The following is a 12948-nucleotide window of genomic DNA, read 5'->3' as shown; positions in this document are numbered from 1 at the left end:
TCACAGGAATCTCAAACCAGATATTAGAAAATATCTTTGGCAAATGGCAGGGCAAAGTTACTCCTTCTCAATAGTCACATTGAATGTTAATGGCTTGAACTGTCCAGTTAAAAGACACCGATTGGCCGATTGGGTTAAGGAACAAAACCCATCCTTTTGCTGCTTACAAGAAACCCATCTATCCAACAATGATCCATACAAGCTGAGAGTGAAAGGCTGGAAAAAGATATACCACGCCAACAGAAATGAAAAGAGAGCGGGCGTAGCCATCTTAATATCGGACAACATAAACTTTACCACAAAAACTGTTAGGAGAGACAAAGAGGGGCACTATATAATGATTAAGGGATCCATTCAACAGGAAGATATAACGATTATCAACGTATATGCACCTAATTACAGGGCACCAGCTTATTTAAAAGACTTGTTAAGGGACTTAAAGGGAGACTTAGACCCCAATACAATAGTACTGGGGGACTTCAATACTCCACTCTCAGAGATAGACAGATCAACAGGACAGAAGATCAACAAGGAGACAGTAGATTTAAATGACACTATAGCCCAAATGGATCTAACAGACATCTACAGAACATTTCATCCTACATCTAAGGACTTTACATTCTTCTCAGCAGTACATGGAACCCTCTCTAGGATTGACCACATACTAGGCCATAAAGCAAGTCTCAGCAAATTCAAAAGAATTAGAATCATACCATGCAGCTTCTCAGATCACAAAGGAATGAAATTGGAAATTGGCAACTCAGGAATCCCTAGAGCACGTGCAAACACATGGAGATTGAACAACATGCTCCTGAATGAACAATGGGTCATAGAAGAAATTAAAAGAGAAATCAAAAATTTTCTGGAAGTAAATGAGGATAACAGCACAACATACCAAAACCTATGGGATACAACAAAAGCAGTGTTAAGAGGAAAGTTTATATCAATAGGTGCCTACATCAAGAAATTGGAAAGGCACCAAATAGATGAGCTTTCAAGTCATCTCAAGGATCTAGAAAATCTGCAGCAAACCAAACCCAAACCCAGTAGGAGAAGAGAAATAATTAAAATCAGAGAAGAAATCAACAGGATTGAATCCAAAAAAACATTACAAAAAATCAGCCAAACGAGGAGCTGGTTTTTTGAAAAAATAAACAAAATTGACACCCCATTGGCCCAACTAACTAAAAAAAGAAGAGAAAAGACCCAAATCAATAGGATCAGAGATGAAATGGGAAACGTAACAACAGACGCCACAGAAATAAAAAGAATCATCAGAAATTACTACAAGGACTTGTATGCCAGCAAACAGGGAAATCTATCAGAAATGGACAGATTCTTGGACACATACAACCTCCCTAAATTGAGCCAGGAAGACATAGAAACCTAAACAGACCAATAACTGACACAGAAATTGAAACAGTAATAAAGGCCCTCCCAACAAAGAAAAGCCCAGGGCCAGATGGATTCACTGCTGAGTTCTACCAGACATTTAGAGAAGAACTAACTCCAATTCTTCTCAAACTATTCAGAGCAATCGAAAAAGAGGGAATCCTCCCAAATTCTTTCTATGAAGCCACCATCACCTTAATTCCTAAGCCAGAAAGAGACGCAACATTGAAAGAGAATTACAGACCAATATCCCTGATGAACATAGATGCAAAAATTCTCAATAAAATTCTGGCCAATAGAATGCAACAACACATCAGAAAGATCATCCACCCAGACCAAGTGGGATTCATCCCCGGTATGCAGGGATGGTTCAACATTCGCAAAACAATCAACGTAATACACTACATTAACAGACTGCAGAAGAAAAACCATATGATTCTCTCAATAGACGCAGAGAAAGCATTTGATAAAATACAACACCCTTTCATGATGAAAACTCTAAGCAAACTGGGTATGGAAGGAACATTCCTCAATACAATCAAAGCAATATATGAAAAACCCACGGCCAACATCCTATTGAATGGGGAAAAGTTGGAAGCATTTCCACTGAAATCTGGTACCAGACAGGGATGCCCTCTCTCACCACTGCTATTCAATATAGTTCTGGAAGTTTTGGCCAGAGCTATTAGGCAAGAAAAAGAAATTAAAGGGATACAAATCGGGAAGGACGAACTCAAACTATCCCTCTTTGCAGATGATATGATTCTTTATTTAGGGGACCCAAAGAACTCTACTAAGAGACTGCTGGAACTCATCGAAGAGTTTGGCAAAGTAGCAGGATATAAAATCAATGCACAAAAATCAACAGCCTTTGTATACACAGGCAATGCCACGGCTGAGGAAGAACTTCTAAAATCAATCCCATTCACAATAGCTACAAAAACAATCAAATACCTTGGAATAAACTTAACCAAAGACGTTAAAGATCTCTACGATGAAAACTACAAAACCTTACAGAAAGAAATAGAAGAGGATACCGAAAAATGGAGAAATCTTCCATGCTCATGGATTGGAAGAATCAATATCATCAAAATGTCTATCCTCCCAAAAGCAATTTATACATTCAATGCAATACCCATCAAGATCCCGAAGACCTTCTTCTCAGATCTAGAAAAAATGATGCTGAAATTCATATGGAGACACAGAAGACCTCGAATAGCCAAAGCAATCCTGTACAACAAAAACAAAGCCGGAGGCATCACAATACCTGATTTTAGGACATACTACAGGGCAGTTGTTATCAAAACAGCATGGTACTGGTACAGAAACAGATGGATAGACCAATGGAACAGAATAGAAACACCAGAAATCAATCCAAACATCTACAGCCAACTTATATTTGACCAAAGATCCAAATCTAATCCCTGGAATAAGGACAGTCTATTCAATAAATGGTGCTGGGAAAATTGGATTTCCACATGCAGAAGCTTGAAGCAAGACCCATACCTATCACCTTACACAAAAATTCACTCAACATGGATTAAAGACTTAAATCTACGACCTGAAACCATCAAATTATTAGAGAGCATTGGAGAAACCCTGCAAGATATAGGCACAGGCAAAGACTTCTTGGAAAAGACTCCAGCAGCACAGGCAGTCAAAACCAAAATTAACATTTGGGATTGCATCAAATTGAGAAGTTTCTGTACTTCGAAAGAAACAGTCAGGAAAGTGAAGAGGCAACCAACAGAATGGGAAAAAATATTCGCAAACTATACTACAGATAAAGGGTTGATAACCAGAATCTACAAAGAAATCAAGAAACTCCACAACAACAAAACAAACAACCCACTTAAGAGATGGGCCAAGGACCTCAATAGACATTTTTTGAAAGAGGAAATCCAAATGGCCAACAGACACATGAAAAAATGTTCAAGATCACTAGCAATCAGAGAAATGCAAATCAAAACCACAATGAGGTTCCATCTCACCCCGGTGAGAATGGCTCACATTCAGAAATCTACCAACAACAGATGCTGGAGAGGATGTGGGGAAAAAGGGACACTAACCCACTGTTGGTGGGAATGCAAACTGGTTAAGCCACTATGGAAGTCTGTCTGGAGATTCCTCAGAAACCTGAACATAACCCTACCATACAACCCAGCCATCCCACTCCTTGGAATTTACCCAAAGGAATTTAATTTGGCAAATAAAAAAGCCATCTGCACATTAATGTTTATTGCAGCTCAATTCACAATAGCTAAGACCTGGAACCAACCCAAATGCCCATCAACAGTAGACTGGATAAAGAAATTATGGGACATGTACTCCATAGAATACTATACAGCAGTAAGAAACAATGAAACCCAGTCATTTGCAACAAGATGGAGCAATCTGGAAAACATCATGCTGAGTGAATTAAGCCAGTCCCAAAGAGACAAATATCATTTGTTTTCCCTGATCGGTGACAACTGAGCGCCAAAGAGAAAACCTGTTAAGTGAAATGGACACTATAAGCAACAATGAACTGATCAGCTCCTGTCCTGACTTTAGATGTACAATGTAATACTCTATGCTTTTTAGTATTTGTTGTTGTTGTTGTTGTTCTAGTACTAGTGGTGAACTCAGTAATTAACACACAATTTTTCTCAGGTGTTTAAATTTTAACTGAAAAGTGATCCCTGTTAAATTTAAGAGTGGAAAAAGAGAGGGAGGAGATGAACAATTAGGAACATGCTCAATCGGACTGGCCGCAAATAGTGGAGTTAGAAATGTGCAGGGGATTCCAACACAATTCCATCAAGATGGCATGTACCAATGCCATCGCACTAGTCCAAGTGATCAATTTCAGCTCACAATTGATAGCTCTGATAGGTCTAAGAGTCAAAGAGATCACACAAACAAGACAAGTATCTGCTAATACTAACTGATAGAATCAAAAAGGGAGAGAAAGATCCAACATGGGAAGTGGGATACACAGCAGATTCATAGGATGGCAGATGTCCTAAACAACACTCCGGCCTCAGAATCAACCCTCAAGGCATTCAGATCTGGCTGAAGAGCCCATGAGAGTATAGCAGGCTTGGAAAGCCAAGATATCATGGAAAAAAAAAAAAAGACCTAAATGAATGATCTCTGTGAGTGAGATCCCAGTGGAAAGAACGGGGCCAGCAAAGAAGGAGGTACCCTTCTCCGAAGGGAGGAGAGAACCTCCACTTTGACTATGACCCTATCGGAATAAGATCAAAGTCAGCGAACTCTAAAGGCTTCCATAGCCCTGGCAACTCATGACTAGAGCCTAGGGAGATTACTGACGCCATGAACAGGAGTGTCAAATTGTTAAGTCAGCAACAGGAGTCACTGTGTACTTACACCCCATGCGGGATCTGTCCCTAATGTGTCGTCTAAAGCCAAGTGATGCTATGACTGGTACTGAAACAGTATTTTTATAATTTGCGTTTCTGTGTGGGCGCAGACTGATGAGGTCTTTGCTAATTATATACTGAAGTGATCTTCTGTATATAAAGTGAATTGGAAATGAAAAAAAAAAAAAAAGAACCTGGTGTTAAAATGGAAATGGCATAGAAAATTAATTATTTTGAAAAAAAAAATTATGTAGGATCTCTGTCTTTAATGTGCTGTACATTGCTATTTAATGCTATAATTAGTAATCCAATGGTAGTTTTTTCACTTGATGTTGCTATATGGGCAAAATGTTGAAATCTTTACCTAATATATACTAAACTGATCTTCTGTATACAAAGAGAATTGAAAATGAATCTTTACATGAATGGAAGGGGAAAGGGAGCGGGAGGGGGGAGGGTTGTGGGCGGGAGGGAAGTTATGGGAGGGGGGAAGCCATTGTAACCCATAAGCTATACTTTGGAAATTTATATTCATTAAATAAAAGTTTAATAAAAATAAATAAATAAATAAAAATAAAAAAATAAAAAAGAAAATCAAAGTACTATATGGTACTCCAGGAGAAACTAATGGAGAAAAATCATCACTCAGCAATTAATAGATTGTTATTAATTTTCAAACTTAAGAAGGATTACTGCAGACATGCAAGTCACCTGGAAAGTGGAAAAAGGACTATTATAAGGTAGAGGATGGGAGGTAGACAGTACAAATAACGTCTTCCCTCTTTATGGCAGGAAGCCAATAGTGCCTAAAACTGAAGCATACAGTTTGAAATCAAATATTGAGTACAACCTCCCAGTGTTTCTCCTATTTCCTTCCCTAGTCTTAGAGGGATCTCAGTAGACAGAATACATGTACACAAAATCAGCAAAGCCTTCCATTTAACTTCCTTCTACCAAGCTCCCTCCCTTCTTAGTCCTCTGCCTCTCATCCCTCATCAATAAAAAGATGTCTGGAATATTGCTTCCGCTTAAGGTTTACACAGGTAATTTCTGGGCTTTCAGTTTTAATTCTTCATTCAGTCTTTTGTGTACTATCATAATTCTTTAGTATGTACATTTATGAAATAATAAAGAACAGTTGGTTCTTTCAAAAGAGGAAAGGAGAATGTGACTTCCACTCTGATTTTTGGACATTAAATCTGAGTAACCTTCCTAACAACACTACTTTTATAAGCGAATTTTCCAATAACATTTATTAAAAAAAAAACAATTATAAAAGCATTTTAAGAAATGAATTCTTAAAGGATACACTACACTCACAACAAACCAAATAAGGAAACTTAAGAAGTTAGCCAGTACGATAGCCAGCTTCTGTCCTGCCCTGCAGTTAGCTGAAAACCATGAAAAACCTGTGCTCTCTTGGGTGCCTGTAAGGTGTAGAAGTGACAAAGAAGAAAATCCAAGGAGAGGACTCTAACAAAGACTCAGCACCAGAGTGGGGGGGGGGGGGGACAAAAAAAACAAAACAAAACAAAAAAACAACCCTTAAAGCACAACAGAGAGCAAAGAAACTTGCCTGCTGACTCTAGCACTTGGTAAAGGAAAGAAAGAAAAATCTCACTTCAGGCTTCTGCTCCCAAATACACACTAACCTACCTAAGTGATCCCAAAAAACAATCACAACAGACTGTGAAGTAGACTCAAGATCGGCAGACAGAAACACAGCTTTTCTGGATGAAATAAACCTGAACTCAGAATTCAAGGAAATACCACAGATAAAATTCCAAGGAAAATGATCAATTCACAGTGTAAAGAAAAGGGGACAGAAACAAAGAGGAGACAGGATACCAATTCACAGCCAGATCAAATTTATTCAAAGAAAATACAATCAGAGGTTGACCAACTGCCAGCATGCACACAGACCAAACATGTGGCAGAGGGCCCAGACCCCAGGGCCTGGGCTTCTTTATATCTCAGGTGAGCTAGGGATGGGGGCAAGGGGCAGTAGGCAATGAACTGCTTCATACAGGACTGCTTCCAAACCTGGGGAAGAATGCAGGGGGTGGGGTGGGGAACAGCAGGATATGAGACTGAACTCATCTCTTGAAAGATGGCAGGCCTAGCAAGAACCTAAAATGACTGAGACTTATATTTTTGATCTCTCACACAGAGATTACAAAATAGATACCCAGAAACAAGGCAGCCTAAGAACAGAAAATAGAGCCACAAATACTTTAGGTATTGGTCTTATTAAGCAAAGAAAACAGTGACTTAAATCAGCAAGGAACCAGAAAATTTAGAAAGAATGTAACAGACTTTCAGTAATACAAAAAATACATAGGCTGAACTATGACTCAATGGATTGAGGAAATAGCAACCAGAGTTGAAGACAGAAGTTGTACACTGATGACAACCTGAAGATACTACCAAAAATAAAGTACAGTGAAATAAAGAGATGAAATATATAGAAAACAGGTCATGTTACATGGGAGTAAACAAGTGAGAAAACTTAACTGATGCCAAATTGGAATTCCATAAGATCACAGAGACAACAAAACATGAACTCTTGGGGTTCTAGTAATGTTTTGTTTCAGTTTGGATGTTGGTTATGTGTGTGATCAGATGACATAAAAGCCCTCATCTGTATGCTAATGCGCATTTCTCAGTATGTATGCTGCACAATATACAGGAAAATGGTAAATGAGAAATCTTCAGATTTGTTTAATCAAATTCCTAGATTTAGAAACAACAGTCTGTCTATCTATATTATCACCAATTTACCTGTAATAAACTACATACTGTGAGGAGTCAAGTGGGTCGATAGACAGGCTGGTCCCCTAAGATGGTGCAAAATGCTTGCTTTTCTCAAAAGTTATCTTTAGCAAGATCAAACTGCTGAATCCCTCTGCATGTTTCTCCCCTAAAAATAGACAAAAGTACCTATCCCACTCCTTGGGAGCTTCCAGTTTTATCATGAGAACAGTAAGTGAGTGGTGATTTCACCCTTCTGAGTTCCCTATTATTGTGAAAACAGAGGTTACCAATCCCCCTTCTGATTTGTCTGTTTGTTTGTTTGTCATATCATGTGCAAGCCAGACAGGACAGACAATATTACATATCCAGCCTTTTGATGGGTTTTGTCCCTACCTTCTAACTGACTGTTAGCTACTGTTCTGGTTTTTTACCCCCAAAGTGTGCTTAAAAAGACTAAGACCCTCAACAAATAGTATGAAGAAAAAAGAAAAAGAAACAAAAAACACTGTTCCTCAACCGTCAAGACAGGGCTGTTTAGTATAGGGTTAATCTTATGAGTATAAAGTTAACTGCAAATAGAGTTTTGTAAAAAATAAGAATGGGAATGGGAGAGGGAGGAGGAAGAAGGGTAGGAATATGAACTGGAGGGAGAGAGGGTGGGAATTATCATTATGTTCCTAAATTTGTATATATGAAACATATGAAGTTCATATTAACAAAATAAAATAAAATAATAAGATAAAATAAAAAAATAAAATAAATAAAATAAAATAAAAACAGGCTATGCAACACATTAAAAACAAAAGGCTCAGACCCTCATAGTTCAGAGGGTTTTTGAATCTCCTGGAACCCCTCTCCAGGCTGCTTCAGCAGGAGGTCTCTGACTTAAACAAATCCTTTTTTTCTCTCTGCCTTGTCCTCCTGGAAATTCTTCTTTCACACAAGACAAAGTACTGAGGTCATCTCTCTTCACTGCCAATTCAGCCCTAACAATAATGACTACATGCCCACACTTTTTTGTTATTCTTTAGTTTGCTTTTAAACTTTTGTGGTTTAGGTTTTTTCCCCTGTTTATATTAGAATGTAAACTAATCTACTTGTTTAGGTCCCACTTTTTTAATTTAATAAAAATAAATCTAAAATTTCCTTAAAGGAGTGTTATGAAAAGTACAGATTAATCTTAATACTTCATATATCAAGGAGTTTCCTGAATGATATCAGTTCAATTATCTTTTTTTGCCTGGGTTTAAGAATTTATTCTTAAGAAACCGTAAACATGCAATTTAAACCAGTTTCTGGGCTTCACTTGCAACTAACCTCCATTTCCTGCCTTAACCACTCTTCTAATTCTGTGTTCTTTCGAGCATTATGAGCTATTAGATCTGATCCTCCGATGATGTGTGGCAGTTTTCCTGCTCCAGGAAATGTGACCTGTTAAATAGTAAAAGTAGTAAGGTAAAACATATTAACAAATTATGATGATCTATTTTTTAAAAAAGCTTAAAAAGCCGAGACTGCAAATCTTACATGTCAGATATTTATAGTCTATAAACGAAAGTCAGAAAGAGGTAACTCTGAGCTAAGTGCATCTATTTTCACCCTTATCTTTTCTAGCAATTATTGTTATCTAAATTGAGGTATGTCACTAGGATTTATGTGCAAAGAAGATTCTAAGATTTTTTTTTTAAAAGATGTATTCTATTTATTTGAACGGCAGAGTTAGAGAGAGAGAGAGAGAGAGAGAGAGAGAGAGAGGGAGGGAGGGAGGGAAAGAGAGATCTTCCACTCGCTGGTTCACTCCCCAAATGGCCGCGATGGCCAGGGCTGGACCAGGCCAAAGCCAGGAGCTTCATCTGGGTCTCCCATGTGGGTGAAGGGGCCCAAAGACTTGGGCCACCTTCCACTGCTTTCCCAAGTGCATCACCAGGGAGCTGGATTAGAGGTAGAGCAGCCAAATCGGCATCCATATGGGATGCTGGTACTGCAGGTAGAATTTTAACCCAGTATGCCACTATGCTACTGCTCTAGCCCCGATTCTAAGTTTTAAATATGGAGTATTTAATTCAAAAATGGCTTTAGCTTACCACTTAGCAATTAAAGCAACTCTAAGTAAACACATATACTGTAATACAAAGCACCATATTTTGTTTTAAAGATTCTAAAGTTTATGCTTTCTAGTACTGATAAAAAAATACAAGTCTTTTCAAAAACCTTCCAGTTTTGTTTTTTTAGGCAAAAGATATCAGAGATGGAATTAATTTATACTTTGACATTTTTACTGTTTACAAATAAATAGCTCACATTAAAAGTGAATGACAAAAAAGAAAATGTATTTTATTTATTTGGAGACTTAAAGGAAAACTTGAATTCCTTTATTAGAGGCAATCCAGTAAAATATCTTTCTATAAATTTTGTTTGACCCCTTTCTTTAAAAAAATTAAGGATATCATACTGTTAATGTTTTTTTACATTTTCAAACTACTTTCCAGGTTATTTGGACTATTCTATACTTTTTCAGAGTTATTAATATACAGATGGTGAATAATACTGCTTTTCCTTTGGTAACTTAATCAGTACTAAAACACCACATCTTTTGAGTTTTGATTACTTTAACTATGATATTTTATAAAACAATATTAAACATGGAATAACCATGAATAGGAATGTCACAGTGCTATTCATGACTCACAATTGTGAGGTGGGAAAGAGTAGGTACACAAATAAAAAGGTGTCATGGTGACATGTAAGGGGGAGACATTTTCATCTTTTCTGCTCGAAGCAAAAGTTTCTTCCTGTCAAATGGAGTTCCAAACCCTTTAGATACCATCATAAAAGGTAGAAACCACCTGAACTGGGAAATGACAGTAGTAAATACTCACATTAGAGAAAAAAGCTGCACCACGTCATAGTCATGGCAAGAACTGCATATGACTGAGAAAAGCAGCTTCCTACAAAGACTGCTTCTGAAATAATTACTGTTCTCTGACCAAATGTACAGGCAAAGACCAGCAATTAGTATTCAGTCTGGATCAAGAAATAAATGTCTCAAATGGATAACAAAATACTGATCAGAGATATTCCGTTAGCCATACTAATAAAATCAGTATGTCAGTTCCCTAACAAGGAGGAATACTCAGGTCTGATGTAATATTCAGTGTCCACAAAGTAATGTGCCCTATAACAATATTTAGGTCAACAATGTACTACACATACAACAGTGGTTCCATGTGATTATTATATAGGCTAGTTATGTAGTAGGCTATACCACTGTGTTATATACTACTATACTGCACAATGACAAAACTGTCCTTTCAGGGCATTCTCCATTGTTAAGTGGCACATGACTGTATTTGTATTTTGTTTTATAAAGGCATGTAATAATAAAATGCCTATACTTGTCATTACTGGATGTGCTCTGTTATTTAAGCAGAAGAAATAGATCAGTTTTGAACATAAAATGCTTTTATTACCAGTTAGCACTAATAGTATTTCTGAAAACATTTCAAATACTGCCCTCTTGTGATACAGTTTCAAAAAATACCTACCTTTTTGAATTTCTTGAAATTCTTTAGTTGTCCATAATCATTATTTACATCAGACAGATTTCTGGAAGTGGAGATAACCACCAGTGATCTAAATTCAGTCAGTAATACATTACTTGGAAGCACCTCGCTGTTTTCCTGAAGTTCATCATTGTTCTCAAATGGAATTAAAATGGATAGGAAAGGAAAAGAAGGAAAATTACTTGTTATTTAGGGATTTACAGAAGTTCCAATGCTTGAGAAGACAGAAAGAAGTTTATTTCTGGTATCTGCACTTTATATTTGGAATTAAATCATACCTATTTCAAAAGCAGAAAATTATTTATTCAATTGCTTTATAACTTTGCAAACATTTATAACATCTGTAGCAGAAGACTAAAAAACAGACAGTATTTTAAATTTAGTATCCTGTCCTAATACATAAGCAATTTACCTTCTCGTATAGCTTCTCTTTATAGAAAATCTCAGCATTGTCTGCTTTTGTTAAAATTGTTTACAAAGATTATTATACAAGCCATTCTATAGGTCTTCATCTATATATTTAAGCTTTTGTGGATTCACAATTTGTAATTTTTTTTCACAATTTGTATTTTTAAAACCTCAAAAAAATCAATTTTAAATTCTAGACACTATCTCATTAACTGACAAGCCATTACGTTCTTCTTTTTTTTTTTCTAAAGATTTGTTGATTTGAAAGTCAGAGTTACAAAGAAGTACGAGCAGAAAGAGAGAGAGAGAAAGTCTTTCATGCACTGGTTCACTCCCAAATGGCCACAGCAGCCAGAGCTGCGCTGATCCAGAGCCAGGAGCCAGGAGCTTCTTCTGGGTCTTCCATGTGGGTGCAGGGGCCCCAGCACTTGGGCCATCATCCACTGCTTTCCTAGTCTACAGCAGAGAGCTGGAATGGAAGTGGAGCAGCCAGGACTTGAACCAGTGCCCATATGAGATGCTGGCTCTGCAGGCAGCGGCTTTACCTGCCATGCCACAGCGCCGACCCTGACAAGGCATTTGTTACTCCAAATGAAGAGTTATAAAATCAGCTTGAAGACTCCTTTGTGTTATGCTTCAATTGCTAAAAGAGATTCTTCCTTTTATATCATTTACTATTAGCTATAGTTTGTTACATACTGTCATTGTTACAGCCCCCCCCAGGCTGGCCATCTTGGCTCCTTTAACTCCTTAACTATAAAATTCATAGGGAAAGTTCTAACAGATCAAGACGAAAGGCAGTCAAGAAAGAAAGGAAAAAAAGGAAAAGCCAGAAAAGTTCCACCTGAGACAGACAGGATGCAATCAGGAGATCTTAATATTAAAACACAATGGTCTAATATTTCTAAAATTTACAAATATCTCATATCCACCACTTTCTATGTTTCAATCTCATTTTATTTTTTTAAAATTTTTTATTTATTTATTTATTTAAAAGTCAGAGTTACACAGAGAGAAGAGAGGCAGAGACAGAAAGGTCTTCCATCCGATGGTTCACTCCCTAATTGGCTGCAACAGCCGGAGCTGCGTCAATCTGAAGCCAGGAGCCAGGAGCTTCTTCCAGGTCTCCCACGTGAGTGCAGGGGCCCAAGGACTTGGGCCATTTTCTTCTGCTTTCCCAGGCCATAGCAGAGAGCTGGATCAGAAGAGGAGTAGCCGGGACTAGAACCGGCACCCATATGGGGTGCCGGCACTTCAGGCCAGGGCGTTAACCCGCTGTGCCACAGCGCCGGCCCCTCAACTTCATTTTATAAAAGACTTGAAGTTTACAAATATGAAAATTACTTGTTGAAGGTCATATATCTACCGCTGAAATAGGAGGAAGGGAATTACTATAGACTTTCTACTGTCATGGTTACAACGGTATCTATCCATTTCCAGAGGAGGCACATCCAAATTGTAAAAAG

General features: G+C 37.6%; 1 protein-coding gene across 1 annotated transcript in view; it reads right to left on the bottom strand.

The window, feature by feature from the left end:
* Positions 1 to 12948, bottom strand: part of NBN (nibrin) — a 58011-nt gene that overhangs the window by 8969 nt on the left and 36094 nt on the right. Inside the window, exons 13-14 of the mRNA XM_062188281.1 lie at positions 11057 to 11209; positions 8829 to 8942 (exon numbers count right to left, since the gene is read on the bottom strand). Of these exons, the coding sequence (XP_062044265.1) occupies positions 8829 to 8942; positions 11057 to 11209 (267 nt within the window). The remainder of the gene's footprint in view (positions 1 to 8828; positions 8943 to 11056; positions 11210 to 12948) is intronic.

The sequence above is a fragment of the Lepus europaeus genome, chromosome 4 (genome assembly GCF_033115175.1).
Source record: "Lepus europaeus isolate LE1 chromosome 4, mLepTim1.pri, whole genome shotgun sequence".
NCBI classification, from domain to species: Eukaryota; Metazoa; Chordata; class Mammalia; order Lagomorpha; family Leporidae; genus Lepus; species Lepus europaeus.
Note: the sequence above shows the minus strand (reverse complement) of the source record. Positions and strands in the feature narration are given on the sequence as shown.